At 28.5% G+C, this 24,523-nt stretch overlaps 1 protein-coding gene across 1 annotated transcript; it reads left to right on the top strand.

Annotated features, from left to right (window-relative positions):
- The first annotated feature begins 318 nt into the window (after nucleotides 1-318).
- On the top strand, nucleotides 319-4,861 carry LOC100211409 (heat shock protein homolog). The gene is made up of 2 exons (XM_065804532.1): nucleotides 319-693; nucleotides 4,382-4,861. Exons 1-2 carry the CDS (start codon nucleotides 381-383, stop codon nucleotides 4,837-4,839), a joined length of 771 nt encoding a protein of 256 aa, XP_065660604.1. The 5' UTR covers nucleotides 319-380; the 3' UTR covers nucleotides 4,840-4,861.
- Nucleotides 4,862-24,523: the final 19,662 nt, after the last annotated feature.

The raw sequence follows: 24,523 nt of genomic DNA, 5'->3' as shown, positions 1-24,523 counted from the left end.
ACAGAGCGGTATTTAAATCAAACCCAAGTATAACATCATAACTAAAAAAAGCATCTGTATTAATATAACAAAACCATTTCTTCATATTAATAATAATAATAATAATAATAGAATTTAATATAATGATAATAATAATAGTAATAATAGTAATAAAATAAAACATAATATTTTTATTATTATGTTTAATTTTAATATATAAATTATATTATTAATGTTACTTAGAGGTAACACAACATTTTAATAACACCAATAATATTGATGTAATGACTTAAAATAAATGTTATAAAAATCAATATTATTGGTAATTATGTAAAATAATATTGATCAAAAGGTTTATATTTTTAGTTAGCAGGTAGTAACATATAAATATTGATATAAAAATGGCGGCATGGCAAATACCAGCATATGATGCTAACAATATTGAAGTTACTGAAGATCCCTTTGATGAATTTCAAGAGTGCACTTTTCCTCCATTAAGATATTTACCACTCTTTTATGAAAGAAAATCACCAGACAATGAAGCATCAAATCCTCGCAGAGAAAGTACTAAAGAGAGAGATCGCTTGTATAAAGAACTTGTAGGGCATGAACCATATATATCACACCACAAAGAAGATAGTGCAACAAAAGATTTTCGTGTAAAACTTGATGTTAGGCATTATAAACCTGAGGAAGTGACAGTCAAAGTTGAAGGTTTGTTTCAAAATCTATCATTTTTGAAATATTTTGTTTTTTAGCATTATTAAAAACTATTAACAACTGTATTTTTTATAAACTTCTCTTCATGGCTGCAGGGGATACTTGCAATCTTTTTTATAAACTTCTCTTCAAGGCTGCAGGGGATACTTGCAATCTTTTTTATAAACTTCTCTTCAAGGCTGCAGGGGATACTTGCAATCTTTTTTATAAACTTCTCTTCAAGGCTGCAGGGGATACTTGCAATCTTTTTTTACTTACTGAGCTTTAATAAGTTGTTTTAAAAATAGAAACAATAATTGTATTAAATTAGATTGTTTAAAGTAAAAACATCAAAAATCTTCCTGTTTACTACAAGTTATCTTTTAAAATTTATTTAAAATTTGATATTCCTATCAAGATTTTATATTATATAATTTGATATAATTGTGGCATATTATGGAATCCTAACTTTTGCTTTAATTTCCAAATCTGTAAAATCTCAAGTTCTTGCACTGCAGTTTAAGTGCTGTGCAAGAACTTGAGATTTTACAGAAGTTTAATGCTTAGCTCAGTGCTGAAATTACTAACTATTGAAAAGTCATTTAGACAATAGAGTATTCTTTAAGGAAATAAAAGAGCTACTTCTACCAGCTTATAATTTTTTTGTTTACTTTTAATAAGGAACATATATTATAACATTTATTGAAAAATTTTTTTTTTTGAGAGTTATCAAAAGCCAAGGAAAACCAAGTTTTATAAAAAGTTAAGGTATATCCTATATGTTTGAAACTTGGTTTTTCTTAGTATGTTTGAAACTTGACTTTTCTTCTTGAAAGTTAGTTACATTGTCATTATACTTACAAAACTATGAAATTAGTTTACAATTTTTGAAAGTCTAAAAATATTTAGTGTATATATTTTTTATTTTTATATTAATGGTTCTAAAGATATTTTAGATTGACTAACTGTCTAGACTATGTTTAAAATTACTTATTTGTATAATCACAAGAAATGCCAATTAATTTAAAAATTTGCATGAAAAAAGAAATCTAACCTTTTTAATTTATTTTTTTACACCTTTCTGTTTTCCTTTCAATTAAATTTTTTAAATTAAAGAAGAATTAAAACTTAGATAGTTTTAATAGATGTCACTTCTAAAACTTATTATCAACTTTTTTTAGTATTTTTTATTTTTTGTTAAATATGGATTCCAATTCTAAAGATAAATTACAACTCCACATCACCAAAATGCCATCAAATAAAGAACTAAGTAAGAGGCAAACTAAGGTGTGGGGGATGATACAAGGCACAAGCTTATTATCAGAGATAAAGTACTAACTTTTCATTATCAGAAGCTTTTTTTATGTAACCTTGGTTTGCAATGAAAAGTATCTGAAGCTTCTTTAGCTGGCATCATTACACAGTTATGATAATATCTGCTTCAGTAAACAGATGGCCATTTATGGACTATTTGAACATGATGGTAAGATTATTAGGCATTTTGAAACAAAAGTATTGATTGAATTAAGTTAAAGTTTTAAATACTAACTGTCATTTTTTTTTTAAATACAACACCAATTTTAAATTCAGGAAGAGTGCTGGATTAAAATTGCTTTTGAAGCATGTTATTCCCATGTTAGTCTGGGGTAGATGTGAGAATTATAAGCTTACCTTTTGTTTCAAACACTTTTTGGAGCCTTTTTCTGCAATAAGTTATGCTGATACAACATTATTGTATTTAGTCATTATTTTTATTTAATCATTATTTTTTTTCAATTATAAGCCATTAGCTCCTAATTATCTCCAAGAAATTGCAGATATCTTTTATGTTCTAACACCAGTCTGCCTAAGTTTAACAAGATGGACAGATGATATATAAGGTTGAATATTATTAATATAAAAAATATCTTATATAAATAATAATATAATAACAGATGATCACTAAGTTGTGGTACAAATACAAAAGTTAATATTATTTTATCACACTCTGTGCCCATTGTAAATTACTCAAAATAAAGCTCTGGTATATTATTTTAAAGTTTTAAAATAATAGCCTTAAAATGTAATATGTATTGTTGGATCAAGAAAGAAAAAAACCTGGCACATTAAAAAGAAAAATTGCCATTGGTAATATTTCACCTGATATGTGAATATGCTTCCAAGTTAACTAAATTTTTAAAAAGACTGGAATATACATTTTGTCCCAAAATACATAAATCCAGCAAATTTGCCAGAAGCTCGTCCAGTTAAAGATTTTTGGGGTAACTTGAAAATGGAGGTTTACAAGTACAGCCAGAGAGCAAAAAATCTTGTTGTGTTAGAAAAAAAGATAATTAGAAATATAGACTTAAAGATTGCACAAAACCATAGTTTATCAGTCAGAAAAAAGTTTAAATAAGATGTGGAGTCTAATTATTTTTTCATTGTTATTTTTTATATTAAGTAAATAAATTTGTGCTCAAATTTTTATTCTAATCTGTGTAAATTACTCTTAATGCATGAAAAACTCCATATTACTGTAAGCAGAAAATCTTTGTTGACCAGCTTTGCACCATTTTTTTGCCTAATAGGCTGGTATAGATGTAAACCTGTAATACAATGTTTTCTGCTGAACAATGGATATTCTTGATCTTAATCATGGTTTTTTGCTTGTGCCTCCTAGTTAGTAGTAGTAGGTAGTAATGCTGCTTCTCTTTCTCTTTTCTACAAATACTATAATGGGCACTGCTCTAAAGAGCTAGTGTCTCTTGTGCCATCTACTAAAATTCATTCTCGTGTTACTCATCATTCAATTAAATCTCATCCTTTTTCTGTGACTGTTCCTAAGTGCTCCAAAAACTCTTATTCATCTAGTTTTTTTTACTCGAACATCAGTTCTTTGGAATTCGCTTCCTTCATCTTGCTTTCCTGATTCATATAATTTGCAATCCTTTAAAACGTCTGTCAATCGTTATCATGCTCTACAATCCTCATCTTTTCTCTTCCAGTAACTTCCAACTTTAATTAGTGGTTGCTTGCAGCCTTGTTGGAAGCAATGATGTTTAAAAAAAAAGTAGCTATGCAATTATGTTATCTCCTAGTAAGAATACAGCTTAGTTTAATGGTTCTGAGATCAGCTAATATTAAATTAATAGGTTTCTTGTACTCATGGTACCTCTTAGAGAGGCTGATCCTATCAACTGCTGTAAAATATCAGAGGAATTACAATAATATGCTGCGCATAAAAGGAATCGTTTGCTTCAACTTTCTTTTCTAGTTACATAATAATCAAAAAAAGGTGCAGATTTTATTTATATGAAAGTTCTTCAAATAATGTTTAATTGTTAAAAATTTTTTATCTATAAGTGTTCTAATATGAATTGAGGAATCAATTGAGAATGCTTTTAGAATCATTAAAGCAATAGAAAAAATGTTTTGCTACATGGTGCAAAATATTTTACAAAAAATATTTAGGTACTAAACATATGTAAAAAAATTTTACAAAAAATATTTATGTACTGAACATGTGTATAAAAATTTTACAAAAAATATTTAGGTACTGAACATGTGTATATAATTTTACAAAAAATATTTAGGTGCATAATATGTGTATTTGGGTATTAAACATATGTAAAAAAATTTTACAAAAAATTTCTAGGTACTAAATATTAAACAAATAATGAGAGCAGTAAAATTATAAAATTTATATTTTTTTAAAAATTAGGTCATACTATTGAGATCAAAGGAAAACATCAAAGTGAAAAAGAATATGGTTTTGATTCTTGTGAATTTTATCGTAAGTATCCAATACCAAGTAGCATTAATCCTCATTCCTTAGTTTCTAAAATTACTCAAGATGGTATGCTTTACATTCAAGTTCTTAAGGATATCGATCCACAGCAAGTTTTAGAACAAAATGAAACTCGTAAAAAAAGTTTCAAATATTCTTTGGATGTTGATGGATACAAACCTGATGAGATTAAAATTAGAATTGATGGACAAAATTTGTTTATTCATGGTGAATCAAAAGCAGAAGGTACTAATGAGCATGGTGTCCACACACACCAGAAACAGTTTACTAGACAAATATCTTTACCTGTTGGACTTGATCCATCACAACTGAGTTCTCGTTATACAAACGATTTTAAATTAACTATTGAAGCTCCACTGTTAGGAAAATAAAAAATTCAACGTTCTTATAATACAACGTTCTTTAAATTTTTTATAAATATATTTATAAATATTTTTAATTTGTATATCTTAACAATCTTTGTTTTTTTTAACTAATTTTTGGATTGAGGAATTTTTTTTTGTATTAAATTTTGTAATAAACGCTTTCTGTATAATCAAATTTTTTTTTTTTTGGTTAATCTATCCCCCAACTTTTTTGATAATTGAATGTAACAAATTACTCTTTCTTTTAGACATTTAAAATTAGTAAACAAGTAAGTTATGCGAATGTTTATGTTCTTGTTTATAGTAATTTTTCACAGTAAATTTTGAAAAAAAAGAAGGTATGCATGACGTCAAAGTATGTTGTTTTATTTATGCATGGATTACCGTTCTAAACATGGTAGATTACCGTTATAAAAAATTCTCTCAAATAATTGCAAATATATAAAATATCTCTGAACTATTTTATTAGGCTGATTTTTTCCAGTTTCAATATTTTCAAGAAAAATTTTTGAAAAAAAATTTGGTTGATACATTTTAAAACATATTTATATAAAATATATTATACATAAAATATACTTAAAGTATTTTAAAGTCTTTAATAAAAATAAGTGGTATTTAGAAGTTCAAATTGAATACGAAGTAAATATAAAACTTTTATATTGTAATGCTGCTATTTGTAATAAAAAATATGCGATGTAATTTAGTTACACATAGCAACGTTGTTAATAGACAACCATTCATTGTCTATTAACAACAACTGTGCTAAACCTAACTGCGCTAAACCTCGTTAAAACCCATCTGAGCTTTCCTGGAGCAGTCGCTCGTCGCATCTTATTCAGAAATAAGTTGACTAGCTAAACAAAGAAAAAATTGATTTTTTTAAAAAAAAACAAAAACGGATATAAATGAAAAAAAAATTAAAAGAAAAAACAACACTCAGAAAATTCTCTCATCGATAGCAATTAATCTCTCGTCAAATACAATTAATATTCGGAGTTGTTGAATTTATAAATGATATAAATTACTAAAGATAAAATATTAGATAAAAGGTTTTTTTATCATTTTGTTAAATTCTTATTTCTTTTTGTTTTATAAAATGTCTGATGGTAGTTCTATTATTTAATTAATAAAAACATATGTATTTAAGTAATGATGACAATATGTAGTTACAAAAAAAAATGTATTAATCAAAAATAATTGTTCTTTAGTAATAAAAATAAGCTCAAAAATGGTAGATGTTAAAAAACAATTTCTACCTAAAGAAAACGAAAGAAACCGTTTACTAGTGATTTTTGTTGTTGTTGTTCTTTTTTATAATATTTATTCAAATATATACAAGAATTAAAATTACAGAAAATTCGTTAGAAAGAGAAAAACTATATTAGGTCTTGTCATCAAGAACCGCTAAAATTTAACGTGATTAATGATTGTATAATAGATTATATATAGAACCGCTATAATTAAACGTGATAAATAAATGATTGTTAATAACTTTTAATTTAATAAAATAGATTACATAGAAAAGTCAAACTTCAAAATATTATTTAAAAATTTATAAAAGAAATAACAAAGTACAAAAAATTATTTCGTAGCTAATTATTTACATTTTTTTACAAAACTAAAACTATTACAAATCATTACAAAAAAAATCTATTGATGCATATTTAACATTTTTGCGATATTTAAGAAAAACTATGAAATGAATTAATGAAGATAACATTAAAATGTTAAGAAACTTTCGTCATTTTTCTTCAATATCGTAAAAATGTTTTGTTGTTAATTGATTATAATCAATTAACAACAAAAAACAATAAAATTACTATCGTTCTATTTTGAAAGTTTTTAAACTTTTTTTAAAAACTTTCGGAAAAAAAAAATATAGACTTGGTTTTAATGGTAAAATTTCTTTTTTTAATTAAATTTTAATTTGTAGTATGATTTATATATGCGATGTCGTTTTTAATAGTTAAAATTTTAATAAAAAGGTAATCATTTTTCAACAATTGAAGTTTTAGCACTTCAATTTATATTACACTTAAACACTTCGAGTTGTATTTAAATAAGAAGCAAAGAATTTTTTTTTTTAAATAGTAACTGAATGAATTCCATATCAATTAGTTTCTTATTTAGAAAACAAAAGTGTGTTTATTACTATTTTAAATAAATAAATGACAAATGATTTTTACTATTTTAAATGAAATTATTTTTATTAACTACAATGACCAACAGGGTAAAGAGGACAAGCTCTTTAGATGACTATTTTGTCAAAAGAATTAAAATTCTACCAATACAGAATAACGATAGAACCATGCTGGTCCTATCGTTTTGCCTTTATTTTCGGTGTCATGGCGGGGCTGAAAATAATCAAATTACAATGAAACTTAGTCCTTTTTCTCCAGGACCTGGATTTGGTATGAAAGCTGCTAATTTTACAAGTAAAACTAACGCAGAAATTAATAAAAAAGATTCAATACCCCCGACAAAAGGTTATACCTGTTTGCCTATAGATATTTTTAACACGTCAGGTAACTGAACAAGATACATACCGAATATTAAAATGCAATTGGTTTCCTGGTCCAAAATTACAAATATCCATATTCTGTGCATTTAAAGAATGTTAATTGCTTTTTGTTCGAGAAACATATACATAAATTTCCGTGGATAATGATTTCAGAATGCCTTTGTAGAATTTTTTGTAAGTATTGCTTTTTTTTTGCAAAAGTTGGGGGAATTCACAGTCAAGTGCAATTCAAGTGTCAAGTGTCATTACTCAAGATAGTTACTTTACCTCTTAAAAGTTATTCAAAGTTTTTTGGTAAGGATGGAGATTTACAATTACATGATTGCAATGCGTATCACAAAGTTGCTATGTTGGCAGCATCAGATTTCATCAGAACATAATGTCCGTCTGCAGATGTACCTTAATTTAGTTAACGAAGGCAGACTGTACCAGGCTAAAAAAAATCGAGAACGATTAAAGTCAATAATTATTTCTATAACATTTTTTTAGGTCGACAGAATATTGCTCTGCGAGGTCATTGCGATGATGGGCAGATTGAAATAAATCAAAACTCTTCAGTAATTTATGATAGCAATCTTCGGGAATTGCTTCGCTTTCGAGTGAGCGCTGGGAATGATATTTTTAAAAACCATTTAAATAACTGTAATTCTAAAGCAATATACATAAGTAAAAGTATTCAAAATGAAATAATTAAACTATACGCTCAACAAATTCAGGACTTAAATAAAACAAGAATTTTTAAAGAAAATTTTATAGTGTTATATTTGATGAAACAACGGATAGTTATAGTTCTCAATGACAGTCGTATTATATAGTCGTAAGATATATTGATGTTAATACTTGTGGAATCCGTGAAGATTTTGTTGGTTTTGTAAACTTCTATACTGAAAATTATTCTGATTTTACTTATGAACCTGTATTAACTGGAGAATTGCTAGCAAACACAGTTGCAAAAACATCTACAAAATTTGGCTTAAATTTATAGGATTATGTTGGTATAGGTACTGATGGATGCAGTTTTATGTTAGGTGAAAACAACGGAGCAGTCACAAAGTTACGGAAAATCCTACCAAACGCAATAAAGAGTCCATGTTACAACCATACTTTAAACTTATCAATTTTCAAATGTTCGTCTGTGCAAGCTGTAAGAAATACAATTGGCACAATGAAAGTACAAATATCATTTTTTAAAGCTTCGCCGAAGCGAAGTAACGTTCTTAAATATATAAATAAGGGAATGCTTACAAGCTTATGCGAAACGAAATGAATTAAACAGCATGATTCCGTGTTAAGTTTTAGATCTTGTTTTAAATAAGTATAGCAGAATCACTTGATTTGATATCTAAGTGGAATGAAAGGGATTCTTCAACAAACCGCATTACTAAAAAATGCAATATCTCATCCCTAATTTGTAATAACACTTTGTTCATTAGCCGATGTATTAAAAACCACAGTCTCTTTATGTGAGGCTCTTCAAAATTAATTATTGGATAAGGAATATGTCAAAATTATTCTTAAACATACCATAAAGGTATTAAATAAAAGACGATAGAATGAAGAAAATATTAATGCTCTATTTATGACTGCATCAAAGTTATTAGAAGACTTACGTTCAAAAATCAAGATTCCGCAATTGCAGGAAAACAAACTAATCGCGCAAACCTCAATACCAATGATCCTCTGCCTTAATATAGAGTCAGTATTTATTTGCCGTTACTTGATAGCATACTTCTAGATTTACAGTTCAGATTTTCTGATGTAACCTTGAACTCTTTTGAATTAAATGTAGCAATACCTAGAGATTTATTAAATAAAACATAGGCAGAGTTAACAGCTTCCATAACTAATATACTGAGTTTTATGAAAGGACTGCCCAACATAAATACTGTTGATACGAATGTCCAATTAATATAAGTTTTTTTCAGAATTTGAATTTTGGGAGCTAAAATGGAAAGACGCAATTAATACAATAATAATAAAAGACCTACCTGAATGTGCGCTGGAAGCATACAAGCAATGTGATGGTAATGTTTTCTCTTTAATTAAATGTATTTTTCTATTGGTTTGCACCCTTTCTGTTAGTGTTGCTTCGGGAGAACGGAGTTTCTTGGTTTTAAAAAGACTTGGTTAAGATTCAATATAGGACAAGAACGATTTAATGGCTCAGCTATGATGCATACCCACAAAGATTGCATCATAAATGTCGAAAAGATTATTGATAGTTTTGCATCTTCGAAAACTAGAAAGTTAGATTTTATATTGTAGTTTGTTAAATTTATAAAAGTCTTTATTAAAAAAAAGAATATACTAAAGATATTTTTTTGTCTTTTGTTGCACATTACAGACAGGGCCAGATTTACCTATAGCAGGCAAGACTGCAGCTTGTGCACCATCATTTAAGCGGGCTCGATTTTTAAATGGGGTATTGTGGGAAAAAAATTGTGGTATTTAGGAGTATTTAGGGCCTTAAAAATTTTTTCTACCTAGGGCCCTCGAGGATAAAAATCCGTCCCTTATTATAGACTAAATACTTATTTTCAACATTTGATTTTTTCAAAATGTTTATATACAGATACATTCAATATATTTATTAGCAATCTTTTCTAAAAGCATTCTAAATAATCAAATAAAGCAGAGGTTTATCTGAAGAAAAAAATAGTGGATTTTATTTTGTTGGTCAAATTACCCCCCACCCCTTAGGACAATGAGCTGGATCCGCCACTGTATTATTATTGTTATATATTAAAAGTTACATTGATTTTTATTATTTACATACATCGACTGATATAGGGATAGGCACAGTGAGTGTACATACATCGACTGATTTAGGGATAGGCGCAGTGTAGTGCACATACATCGATTAAGGGTTTTGCCAAAACCCTTAGTCGATGTATGTGCACTCCACTGCGCCTATCCCTAAACCAAAACAGTTTTGGTTTGGGCATGCGTTCTTTAAATAAAAGAAAGATAAAAAATCAACCAATCGGAAATCACTACCGTGACTTAAAGAAAAAAATTGGTGACGGTACCGTTGCGCTAGATACCGGCTTTTACATCCATTTAAAACAAACACGACACCATTTAAAACAACCATGACATTCGTTTAAAACATCGCACTATGCGTCGCGCTGATAGAAAAAATAGAAATAGCCTTATAACTAGCGAACTGTTTAACATTTTGAAGTAATTTTTTTTAACAAAGCATCATTATGAGATATTATTTGTTTATATATATTTATAAAAAAAGTCCGGTCTTTTTTAAAACCGTTTTTTTTGGCGGTTTATCCGTACTTATTCGATTTTTGATTAAAAAAACATAAAACCGATAGTTTTTGATATTTAAAACTCTAAGTCTGATATATCAGTTTATCTTTTATAGGGGTTACAGGCATTTTTTGTCTCCTACTTATACTTTCATGTTAAATAAAAAAGGAAATAACATGCACCAGCACCTTGTCTAAAATGTATATTTTCATATTAAACTAAAAAAGAAATAACATAAGTATTTTATTATAAGTTCCATTCCCTTCAATTGCAGAATAAAGGTTCTGATGCTAAAATAGGTGTTTAACAATATGTGGCTATGAAAATAACCGTTTTTTACAACTTGCTTATCAATTACAGCTGCATGGTTTAATGATACTTCCTTGATTTCTTTTTTTAATACGAACCATTACTCTTTGACTTCCTAAAATTATTTAACAACAAACATTAAAATTTAAAAAAGTTTCATTATTGTAATAAATAGTATATACAATAAGTTTCATTATTGTAATAAAGTTTAAGATATAAAGATTTATTATAGAAATTATCTATTATCAAATTTTAATTCTAATAATTATACATTCAAGAAAAAAACTGTATTCAGTGTAATAAATAGATATAATTGAGTTTTTTTTTTCAAGCATAAAAAAAAACATACTGTGTTGATTATGTGAAAAGGCCTCAGAAATATCAGATTGGCTACCACCAGCACCTAAAATGTATCATTAATAGAATTAAACGATAACATTAAATATCTAAATTTAAAGATACACATAGCTTTCCCTAATATTTACCTTAAGAACAGTTATCAGCTGAATCTTCTTGCAGTATAGCTTTTATACCACTTGCATTTTGTTCTTCTTGCAGTATAGATACGTATCAGATGTCATAAATAAATAATTAGCTGTATCCCTAGTATTTTCGGCAAAAAAAGTTAAACATGCATGACCTACTTGTGCAGTTTTGTTGGCTTTGTTCCTGGCTTCAATGGCACTCTGAGACAAAGAATGGATACTTAAAATATTTAATAAAAGAAACACCATTAACTATCATTCTATGCACAGACTGTAACATTAGAATAGCTTTTAAAAACTGATCGTTAAAGCTTTTAAAAACTGATCGTTAGAAATGAGATCAAACAGACTTAAAATGATTTTTCAGATTTAAAATGCTTAAAATTTTTTACATCTGGTCTTGTGGCTGTACTGTTCATATCAATGAGCAGGTCTCTAAATAGTTTGATCATATTGATATTCAAATTTAAAATTCTTCCAATCACAGATGTATTGTTAAAGAATTTTCGTGCAACATTGCATGTATTGGATGTACCACTTTCCTTCCCGACAAAAGACACCCTTTTTTTTAATTGTGTTCTTAATAAGTGCCTCAATTTTTTTTTGTTTTCAATAAATTCTTGGCTGTTTTTTGCTGGAATTTTTCTTCCTTGTTTTACTGCAGGAAGCTTGCAAGCAGTATTGAAGACCCACTCTATGCTGCATATCCACAAATGAAGACTGCAAACTCCAAGTTTTAATATATTCTTGTCTTCAAGTTTATCTTTATTCCAAATAGTTTCCAAACTAAACTCCTTAGGGCTTGCTTGACTTACATGACAGCACTGAGATGCTAAATTTTTTTTAAGCATTTTTGATACCACAGCATTAAGTGTTTTACCATCATTCATTGTGGTATAAATAGTTGACAAACTTGAAATTATAACAAAAGTATTTTCATGAAGTGTAAACTTAATATTCTCTAAAGATAAAATTTCATTTTGTAAATGTTCAAGCTTCTCTTGAATAAAACAAGCAGTCTCTTTGGCAAAACAAAGCATAAGATGACGGGTTGCATCTAGACTATTTGGATTACAATTTTTCCATATTACCTTTTTTCCACTTCGAATCTCCAACAGTACAAACACTATGCTATACACATATACCTCTCTTCATAGTTGCTGCATTATGAAATTCTTGGTCACTCTGCCCATCACCTCCCACTTTGCAAATAACATATTTTTTTTTTTTTTTATATATATATATTCGTCATTATTAATATAAGTTTGTACAACACTTTACCGTGAAATATATGACTGGAGCAGTAGAAGACAATAGTCTTATCATCTTGCCCCATTTTTGTCGTTGACAAAATATAACAAAAATATAAACCAAATACAAATATAATAAAATATTTATTATACATATAAATTTTTTTTTTTTTTTTTTTTTTTTTTTTTTTTTTTTTTTTTTTTTTTTTTTTTTTTTTTTTTTTTTTTTTTTTTTTTTATTTTTTTTTTTATTTTTTATTTTTTTTTTACAATGAACATCATTAAATAACCAAGTAAGTAATAAAATAGAATTTCAAGAAAATTTGAAGATTTAAAATGAAAAAGGAAAAATTTTAAAAATAAGAGATTGTTTCATTAATGTTGAGGTCTAGTAGCTGTTGTTTTACAACGCATTTAAAATGTTGGAATGAGTTTATAGTTTTTATTTTGTTTGTTAGAAATGAGTTCCACAATTGGGGTCCTCTGCTGGATATTGAGAATTTAGATTGTCTTAAAGTGGTTTTCGGAATATAGTAGTTCTTGATAGAGTATTTTGTTTGATATTTGTGATTGATAAGGCGAAAAAAGTTATGGAAGACTTCAGGGACCAGATCATTTTTGAGTTTAAACATGAACTGAAGAATGCAATAGATATTTTGTTCATAGATATTAAGAACTCTCAGTTCCTTCATTAAATGTTTAGAATTGGCATTTCTATTTGCGTTTGTTAATATACGGCATGCTTGTTTCTGTTTTTTATATATTAAATCTAGTTTTGATTGGTAGGTACTAGCCCAGGCAATATTGCAGTAGTTAATATAGCTATGTATATATGCAAAATAAAAACTTTTAAGGCATGCATTATTTAAAATATATCTGGTTTTATGCATAATTCCAATGTTTTTAGATATTTTGTTTTTTAATATATTAATGTGGTCTTTCCAGCTAATATGTTCATCTAAGAATACCCCGAGGAATTCGACTGAGAACGCTCGATTTAGTCTAACTTTGTCTAATAGAATATCAGGAAGTTTTAATGGTAGTTTGTCTGAATTGTATGGTTTTGTGAAAAAGATATAATTACTTTTCTCAATGTTGACAGAAAGTTTGTTTGCTTTAAACCAATCGCTCAACTCTTCAAGTTCCTGATTTACTGTATTAAAAAGTGTAGTAATGTTAGAGTGGGTATAGAAAGCTTGAGTGTCATCTGCGAAAAGAATGAAATTCAATATACTGGAAGATAAAAATATGTCATTTATATAGATTAGGAAAAGCAGAGGTCCTAGAATAGACCCCTGGGGAACACCACATGTGACGGTTTCAAGAGGAGTGTATGTTTTATTGTAAAATAAGGCTTGTTTACGGTTTTTTAGATAGCAACTGAACCATTTTAAATTTTTATTTTTTATACCATAATTATAAAGTTTGTATAGAAGGATCTCGTGATCCACTGTATCGAAAGCCTTTGAAAGGTCGATAAATACTCCAAGGGTGTGTTTGTTTTTGTCAAAGCCACTTAAAATTTCGTTAACTAATTTTATTACAGCATGTTCAGTTGAGTGGCCTTTTTTAAATCCGTATTGGTTGTTGTAGAGGATGTTATGATTTTGGAGGTATGTAAAGAGTCTATTATACATTATGCGCTCCAATATTTTTGAGAAGCATGGGAGTATGGAGATGGGTCTGTAGTTAGATAAAGTCGAGTCATCTCCGCTTTTAAATACTGGAACTACGCGTGCTAATTTTAGGCGGTCAGGAAAAACTCCATTTTTTAATGAGAGATTAAAGATATACATTAGGGGATACTCAATAACGTCATAAACGTTTTTAACAACTTTAGAGTCTATGTCATCAAGACCAGAACTTTTTCTGGACTGTATGGTTTCAAAAGCATTCCAAAGCTCATCAGGAGATAAGTCATACTCATCCATTGTAAAGTCTACTTTTTTTAAGTGTGATTTAAATAGTTTTTTACTTTGGGTTATTTTATTTGCTAACGTCTTTCCAATGTTTATAAAATAATTGTTAAAGCTTTCAGCAATTTCTTTTTCATCACTGATAAATATGTTTTTATCATTAGTATTTAAACGTTTAGGCAGTGTATTACCAGAGTCAGTCTTTTTTTTTCCTATTATTTCTTTTATAACATCCCATGTTTTTTTGTTATTTCCGATATTGTTTTGCAATAAATTAGAATAATAATTTTTTTTTGCTTGTTTTTTTATTTTCTCAAAGAGGTTTTTATAATTTTTGTATTTGTTTTCATTTTTGTAAGTTTTTTTTTTTTAAGTATTTTTCATAGAGTCTTTGTTTTTTTTTGGAAGATTTAATAAGACCTTTGGAAATCCATGGACTTTGTAAGCTTTTAAGTTTAATTAGTTTTTCTTGCTTTGGAAACGCTTTTTCATACGCATCACTGAACTCTAAGTTAAAATATTCATAAGCATTATTTGCGTCTTTGTAGTTGATGAGTTGATCCCAATCTACCAGTGATAGATAGTTACGAAATGTTTCAATGGTATTTTTATCTATCTTTCTTTTTGTAACGCTTATTAATTTGTTTGATTCCTTGATTGATTTTTCTTTGTATATTGAATTTGATGTGAAAAATATTGGGAAATGATCACTTATATCAGTTCTTATGATTCCGCTTTGAGTGAGATATTTCGAGAAGTTATTGGTAAAAATATTGTCTATGAGAGTTTCAGTTTGACGAGTTATGCGAGTTGGTTTATTAATTAATGGTAAAATATTGTGCTGATAGAGGAGATTTAGAAAGCGTTCGACTTTAATATCATTTTTTAGGTTTAAAAGGTTTATATTAAAATCCCCCATTAAGTATATTTGTTTATTACTAACGCTTACTAAATGCTGTTCTAAATAGTTTTCAAACGTTGTTATATTTCCGCTAGGTGGTCGATACATTGCGGTTAAATAAACACTTTTTTTGTTATGGATCAGTAGTTCTATAGTTAATGACTCACATTCCGCATTACAATTACTAAGATTTTCTGATTTTTGAAAATAAATTGAATTATGAATTAAAAAACATATTCCGCCTCCTCTGCCACCAACTCGGGTTTGATGAATTGATTTGTATCCTGGTAATTGAAGATATATATGTTATCTTCTTGTTATGTTATATTGAATATATGTTATCACGTTCTTCCTGTGCTAAAACTTTAATAGGATTTTCTTCACCCTCCAAAAGATACTCAAACACTCTAGAAACTGAATGTTTGATCATATTAGAGAGACTACATTTTACTTCAGTTTCTGAATATTCCACATGCTCTGGATATGTCAATTTTTTGTATTCTTTTAACTTGGTTAAACCTGGAGGAACAAAATAATGATTTTGTGTAGCAATTTTCTTAAATTCAGCCCATGTTCTGACTGTTAGTCTCAAATTGCAAAAAGTATGCAATGATAAATTTGGACCATGTAAAGTAGACCTGGGCGCAGTAAAGAGATTAGATCCAAATCTTTTTACAGCATGTTGATTTTCTAGGTTTTAGCACTTAAGGTGCAGTATATATACCTGCTTCAGAAGTGAACCAACGAGTAGGTAAGCAATAGGACTTTGCACTCCATTTTTGAGCTGTCATGTTGCCTAAGGTTAGCCCTCCATTTCTGGATTCTTTCCTTTATTTGATAGGCAGTTCATGTAAAAGTAATAGTAATCTTGCATAAAGCCTTTTTTTTGTTTTGTTATTTTAATTTTAATATTTATAATAATGTGTAGTTAAGTATAGAGATAAAAATATTGATATATATTATAAAAATATCTTTATAATAAACAAAATTGGTTTCATATAAACATATCAGATATGATTCATACCATTTATAAAGATAAAAATCACTGTACTTAAATCAGCTGTACAACGTCAAAACACAGTAACCAACATTTGTATCAAAATTTACTTTTTTATATACTCATTGATACCAACTCATGCAGAATTTTTATATAATATCCTCTTTGGAAACAGACAATTATATCAGGAGTTACCACACAATACCTAAAACATTTTATTCTGATAAATAAAAAAAAACAATAACAAAACCCAGTATCTACACGAAGTTGTAGATAGTGTGTTTTGAATTTGTTATGATTGTAATCTGCCGAAAATATATTTCAAGCGTAGTGAAATTCAAACTCAAAACACATTAACTACCAGCAACGATTTTTTTTAATTCTTAAATTTTTACATTAAATAACTAATCAAAAAAAGAATTATGGACTGGGATCACAATTATGCATTACCAAGACACATACGTAAGTTCTCTTAAGTAATTACTTATTATTATATTATGTATTTACATTAATATGTAATTCTATTTTCAGTCGACAACGTTGAAGATGGTTTAGATTCCTGATTTTATTCCTATTACTGTTAATGAAGGTACTAAATGTTTTATACACACATAGTATTTAGTTAGTTGCACAACATATCATGATAAAATATAATAAACACTAATATAAAATATAACACGTCATGTTATATTTTATATTAGTGTTTATTATATTTTTTAGTTGAAGAAGTTGTAAATGTTTTTGATGACAGCGATTTTGTTCCAATTATTGAAGATCAAGGTACTGAATAAGGTACCTTGATCTTCAATAATAATATTCCATAAATTTTAAATTTCATAGTAAAATATTTTAGCTTTCAAAAATTATGACCATATAAAGTTTAAACCCCCCTCAATTTGAGGGGGTTATACATTTTATATGGTCATTATTTTTGAACGCTGAAAGATAATACTATGAAACTTAAAATTATCGATGAATATAAGTCTTGTTGAGAACAGTACAAAAAATATTTTATCAACTTGTTGCTCTCACGTTTGGGGCAGGGGGGCACAAAATTTGAGGCTTTTTTGTTCCCAGCCTCCAATCATCGCAATTTTTTGCAAAGCATCCTTATTTGACATAAGCATAAACACATAAATGTTTGGAGTTTGCTCCATGTCTGGAAGTTAGCTATCTCAAAGACCAAAAAAAGCTGGTTCCGGCTCTGACATGTAAATACGTTATATTAATAAAAAAATTTATTATGTATATAAGTACCTTAAATAATATATAATAGAAAGATAAGAAAGCAGTATTAGAAGAAAAAAGGGAATTAAAAAATGTCAATGCCAAGACAAAATATCCAAACCGTTCTCTTACATGCTCTGTAGAGTGTAGAAATAATTGTAGAGACAATCTATCCACTGATCATCAAAAGTTTTTATAGAAAAATTTTTGGTCTCTAACAACATATGTCCAGAGGAAACAATTTTTAGCAAAATGTGTAACAATTACATCTGTAAAACGGCGAATAACAGTGGAGGGTTCTGTTGATAGCTTTAAAAAGTCACAATCCATGATTTACAAACTTCCAGACTCCAAAAAAAAAAGAAGTACAGGTATGTAAGACCACTCTTCTAAATGTTCTTGTCTATACAAATAATTCTGTTTTAACAGAACTAGTTAAAAATATGAACAGTAATTTTTTTATGTCATCTATTATTAAAAATAGAGGACAGCAAAATATGTTATAAATATATTATAAATATATTATAAAATATATTATAAAAAATGTATATCCAAAGTATATTATAAAAATATAAAATATACCCAAAAAAAAAAAAAAAATATACCCAAAATATATTATAAAAAATGTATACCCAAAGATATTGTAGCTGATCATATACGGCTGTACAAACCATCTGTAAGTCATTATCGGCAACTTAATGCACCAAGTATAATGTATTTGCCTTTTGGACTAACAGTAAAAACCGTGTATGATGATTTTTGCTCTCAACATAAAAACTATTGCTCTCAAGAGTTTTATAGACAAATCATAAAGGATTTAAGTATATCTTTAAGAAATCCCACAATTGATGAATGTAAAGATTGCTCTACCTATCAAAATATAATTGAAAATTCTACTGATAAGAATGAAATTAGAGATAATATTACACTTTTACAAAACCATAAAGCCAAGGCTGTAGCAGCAACATCGAAATACAAGTTAGATTCTAAACTGAGTATCGAGTCAAATTGTATCTACTCAATGGACTTACAAAAAGTTATATTAATTCCTAACAAGCCATATAATTAATCTTCTTTTTTCATCAGTAGACTAGTAGTATTTAATGAAACATTTGCTCAATTAAAACCAAATGCCTTATGTCACTGTGTACATTGTCATGAAGCCATTGCTGGGCGTAAAGCTGAAAATGCTGCAGACTCAATATTGGCTTTAATTAGTAACAAAAGAGATGTACAAGATTTTATTTTCTGGGCTGATAATTGCAATGGCCAGAACAAAAATTGGACCTTAAACACGGCATTGGTATGTAACTTAAATTCAACAAATTCCTTATTTCAAAATACAAAAATCAGTAACAATGAAAAACTAACTAAGGGTTGTACCTATATGACTGCTGATGGGGTCCATGGAAGTATTGAAAAATATTTTTAAAAAATTAGGCATATATATGACTTTGAGGACCATAAGAATTGTATTTCCCAAAGCCGACAAAATTTAAATATTTTAGAATTGAAAGATTTTTATGATTGGCAAAATAAGAAAAGGACTACCAATATAAAAACAGATACATTGTGTGGATTTAAAATGAACAGTGTTGTTATGGTCAAATTTTCAAGAGGATCAACTTGTATGGAATACTGGACAGATTTTAATGGAGAGCCAAATACTTTGGACTTCTTACAAAAAATATTTTATAAAAACATTAAAACATATGCCCCTAAAAAAATTACTCAACATAAAGGAATTAACCTCAATAAAAAAAAGGAATCAAACCACTGATTCCACGAAAGGTGAACCAAATTCACATTTTTTATAATGCACAGAAAATGAAATATAGTATTTTATTTTTTGAACAAAACATACTAAACTGTCATAAAATGTAGGTGCTAACGTATGATGATTTCCCTGATGTTTTTTTTTTAATACAGAAGACCTGCAAATGTGGGAAAATATAACTTTTACTTAAATGAACACTAATCTTTTCGACTTGTGTTAATAAAAGTGCTAGATATGTTGAGTGATTATTTTCTCAAGAAATATTTACCAACGCACATGTGATAGCATTTAAGAAAAATAAGACGGCGGTCCGCTGTTTCAGCTTTAAAAATATTAACGTGATTCCTAGTAAGTCAATAAGTGGTAACACACGTAACGAAAACGCAAGTTTTTTAATGCTGAACAACAAGCACATTGTTTTTAACATCATGACTTTATATTATAAACAAGTTTAACTAGATGCTTCATTTATACTTCATTTATGAAGTATAAATGAAGCATCTAGTTAAACTTGTTTATAATATTAAGTCATGATGTCAAATGCTAAGAAAACTTGCATTTGAATTAAACGAGCATTGCCTACATGCTCGTTTAATTCAAATGCAAGTTTTCTTAGCATTTGAATTAAACGAGCATGTAGGCAATGCATTCATAAAAACATTCCTTAATTACACGTGCATTTATTTACTTTCTAGTTGCATTTGCAAATATTTTAACTGACGTAGGTTCACAGATTTACAATCATTCAACTTACAGTTGGAAGCGCAAGTCTCAACGCAGTTCAGTTTCTTATTTTGTCGTGTTAATTTGTTTTCTTTTTTAATTTTGATGGAAGCAGTGAAACTACGGGCCTTGACTTCTGCAGAAAGAATTAAAAAGTTTAGAATGAAAAAGAAAAAGGAAGATCCACAATTTCATGTTCGCGAAAATAAAAGAATTGCACAAGTTGATGCTGCAAAATTTGCTAAAATGACAAAGAAACAGTTAACTGAACATAGGCGTAAAGTAACTGCAAAGGTGGCGAAATGAAAAGCTAAGAAAAAGGAAACTATGAAATCTACGGTAACGTCATCTAGAGAACTTTTGGGTGAGTCAAACACGACAATTACGTCATCTTTATTTTGTTGTCCGCAAACGCTTGGGTAAGCTGTAAAACGTTGTTTCAAAGCTTTACCGCTGTCACCCAATAAAAGATTTGCAGTACTTAACAAGGTTGCTAAAAATGTCGGCTTTAAAATTGATGCAGCATGTTAGTTTAAAAAAGGCAATGTGGAAGGTTTGGAAGACAATATTGAAAAACTAGTAAAAGACTTTTACTTTCAACCAGACGTTGTTTACACTATGGCAGGCATGTCAGATACAATGGCTGTTTGGAAAAATGGAAGAAAGGAAACTTTGAGGAAGTATTACTTGACTATGTTCCTCCCTGAGCATATACGTTATTGAATAATGAAACAATTAAAATTTGTTTTTCCAAATTTTGTGCTCTCCGTCCACCTAATGTACTGCTTTTAAAAAATACACCAGCTGATCAGTGTAAATGTGTGATGCATGAAAATTTAATACTACGTTTGAGCGGATTGGGCATTGTGTATAAAAATAATTGATGGGATGATATTTTGTGTTCTTCTAGTGCATTAGATATGTCCAAGTCCTGTTGGAAAAGCGAGTGTAAATTATTTAAAAACGGCTTTAATATTAAATCTAACAAGAACGTGGAAGACATAGCAATTTGGTACAAATGGATTAATGAGTACGTCAAACGTGACGACATTGCTGAATCCAAGATGCGACTGCGCAAGATTCAGCAGCAGGGTACTGTTGGAGAACTTATTAGTGTCATTCAGAAGGGTTTTGAAAAGGTTGTAAAGCATGTGCGGTAGAAAAGAATCCAAGCTAAAGAATTTTCTGAAGACAAGACAAAATGTACCTCCAGAATCCTGCAAATAGATTTTGCAATGTCTTATTCATGCGAAAATCAATCTAAAATCCAGTCAGCTATGTGGAGCAGATCTAGCGTTACTCTTTTTACAGCAGCTACGTTTGCAAGGGGTACACAACAAGGCTTTATTATTTGCTCCGATACTCTGAAGAAAAACAAGTATACTATTTTTGCATTTCTTTTCAAAGTATACGATTATATAATGAAATTGCCTGATTCAAATTATTACGATGAAGAAATCATTTGGTCGGATGGACCATCATCTGAATTTAAAAATAAATACATGTTGCATTTGTTGCAACTTCTGGTCTGTCGATATCACAAAAATTTTCAGTGGAAGTATTTCGCCACTTCCAATGGAAAGGGGGTAGTCGACGCAATGGGTGGGAAAGCAAAATATCTCATACGTCAAAAAATTATGTCAAAGGGAGCTAACACTATTGTTCAATCAACAAAAAATTTTGCTGAATTGGCGACCATGTTAATGCCTAAAACAATAACTTTTCATGTTCAGCAAGAAGAGATTGGTAAGCTAACCAGCGAGTTCAACCCATGGAGTAATGTAAAAGATGTTGAAGACATAAAAACAATTCATTGTGTCACAGCAAATCAACGTGGCGAAATCATGCTGCGGGAAACAGCTTAGGACGAAATAAAGTGCACCATTTTATTTTTAGATTACTTATGTCAAATAGATGAAAATGGTCACAGTTCAATTTTGACCCTTTCCGTGGGTGATTGGTGTATTGTTAATTACAATGCATCAGAATTTCCTGAACATGTAAAAGAAGTTGTCAAATGTCAAATCAAGTTTTAGTATCCACAGTTGAAAAACATTTGTTTGGGAATTCATGGGTTTGGCTAACTAAACCTGATGTGATGCTTTACGATAAAAGTCAAGTTCTTGGAAAAATTGATCCCCCATCACTTGCTGGTTCAAAAACCCGAACATATATGGTGTTTCACTCCACAGACATTTAAATTTTTATTACCATGAACGTCTAAACTTTTTAACTACTCATATTTTGCATGCTTGCATTTGTAATCACTACGCTTTTGCTATTATAGTTGTGAAATGATTGCTTTTATCAATTGTTTTGCACGCGGTAACGCACGTAACGAGACTGGTAACACACGTAACGATGACAAATTGTTACTTTAATCCGCTATTAAAATCTTTTCCCCAAATCCACTTTACGGTTTTGTTAAGCGGCATCTTTAATAACAAGTTGCACATTTCTGTTTTTCAATATGCAACCATTTCACAGACTTGTCAAAACTTGTTAAAATTTTAGATGTGTGCAAATAACGCACGTAACGACTTTTGATTTATAATTTGAGATAAGAAATGTTCAACTTTTTAGAATAAGTTTTTGAATATTTTTTGTTGTACGGTTTAAATAATATTTTTCGATAAATTGCAATTTCACAAAGCATTATGCTGAAGTATGAACCACCGGTTTATGAGTTTAACTATTGTTCAGAAATAACTCACGTAACGATGGAATCAGTCAAACTTGCTCCAGTAATGCCAGAAAACAGGAAACATTTTTGGATAAATCTTCCGGTGTCTGTCACTTCAGAAGATTTGGTTGAGAGATTGGCGATGGTAATGCTTTCATAACTTCTGATTATGAATAAGACTTAATAAAGACTGAATATGACTTAATAAAGACTGAATAAGTACTTTACAATTATTTTATTATGTTTTACTATTATTTATTTTGTTTATATTTGTTGCTATTATTATATAAAACTGTAAAAATTGTTCTACCTGAAGACTAGGTATTTTCAAATTATATATTTTATGCAATAAAGAAAGTGATACGTATTTGTTTTCATTTTTGAATTTTATTATAAGTAGTTATTTCTAGCTTTCACATAATTTTATTAAATCTGTCATTTATCTGTTATTCTTTAGTTTGAAACCAGTAAATAATGCAGTTTAGTATGATAATTTTTAGGTTGAGATTAAAGAGCATTAACAAAATACAGTTTGTGGTAAGTAAAAGCAAATCATTCATAATACCAACAAAACGTGGTGCTTTAAAAGACTAGATTCAACCACTACCATGTGGACATTACTTATTAATTGACCATTTAAATTGAAATTCAATACTAGTTTAAGTAAATTAGTGCGAAATAAGCATTTGTTAATTGGTTATTGTTTTGAACTTTCATACAAATTTGTGAAAATACTCCACTCATAAAACAATTTAAACATTTGTTAGTTCATTGGAGTTAGGGGAGTATTTAGACTTTATTCTAGGAGGAATAAGACAACTCAATTTTTCACTATGCCACGTATTCGAATGATAAATAGGATTAATAATTTTTCAAAATGTTGAATACAACATATAGATCTAGGAGGAGTCGGTTGACCCATCACTTATCTTAAATACCCCCCTAAATGGTATTAATTTTTATTTAACAAATATAATTTACACATACCGTGTTTTAAATTAAATGTGATTGGATTTTCAAATTTTTCTATAAATTTCAAAACACAGTATCTACAATTACAGCTTACTACAACATATTTCTAAATTTTTGTTAAATAAAATTACCTCACAATTCTAGCTAAAAAGAATAAGATCACCTTTTTCAAAATTAATTAATAAAAGAAATGACCATACTTCATTAGGTGGTTTAACGTTAAATTTATCAATTTGTACCACTTGCGCACGTTCCCAAGATACATTAAGAAAATCTTCTCTCCAACACGATGTTGTATAGAAAAACCTACAAAATCAGATGGATTTGATAAGGGGTATTTTTAATAAATTTTGATAAGGGATATTTTTTTGTTGCTCTATTAATTTGTTTAGTCTTGCATCCTGCATTTTTCCATTAATTCTTTTTTTGCTTTCAACAACTGCATCAAGTATTTACGAGCTTTTAAATTATTACTTATATTACTTAAAGATTGTTTGTTTAGTGTTAAATTATTACTTATATTACTTAAAGATTGTTTGTTTAGTGTTAAATTATTACTTATATTACTTAAAGATTGTTTGTTTAGTGTTAAATTTGCTTGAATCGCAATAAAATTTTGATTCCTCTAAAGACAAGTATAAGTCTTTTGCTTCCTTCTACCTTTG

Source organism: Hydra vulgaris, chromosome 09 (assembly GCF_038396675.1).
Source record: "Hydra vulgaris chromosome 09, alternate assembly HydraT2T_AEP".
NCBI lineage: Eukaryota > Metazoa > Cnidaria > Hydrozoa > Anthoathecata > Hydridae > Hydra > Hydra vulgaris.
This window is presented reverse-complemented; position numbering and strand designations above follow the sequence as displayed.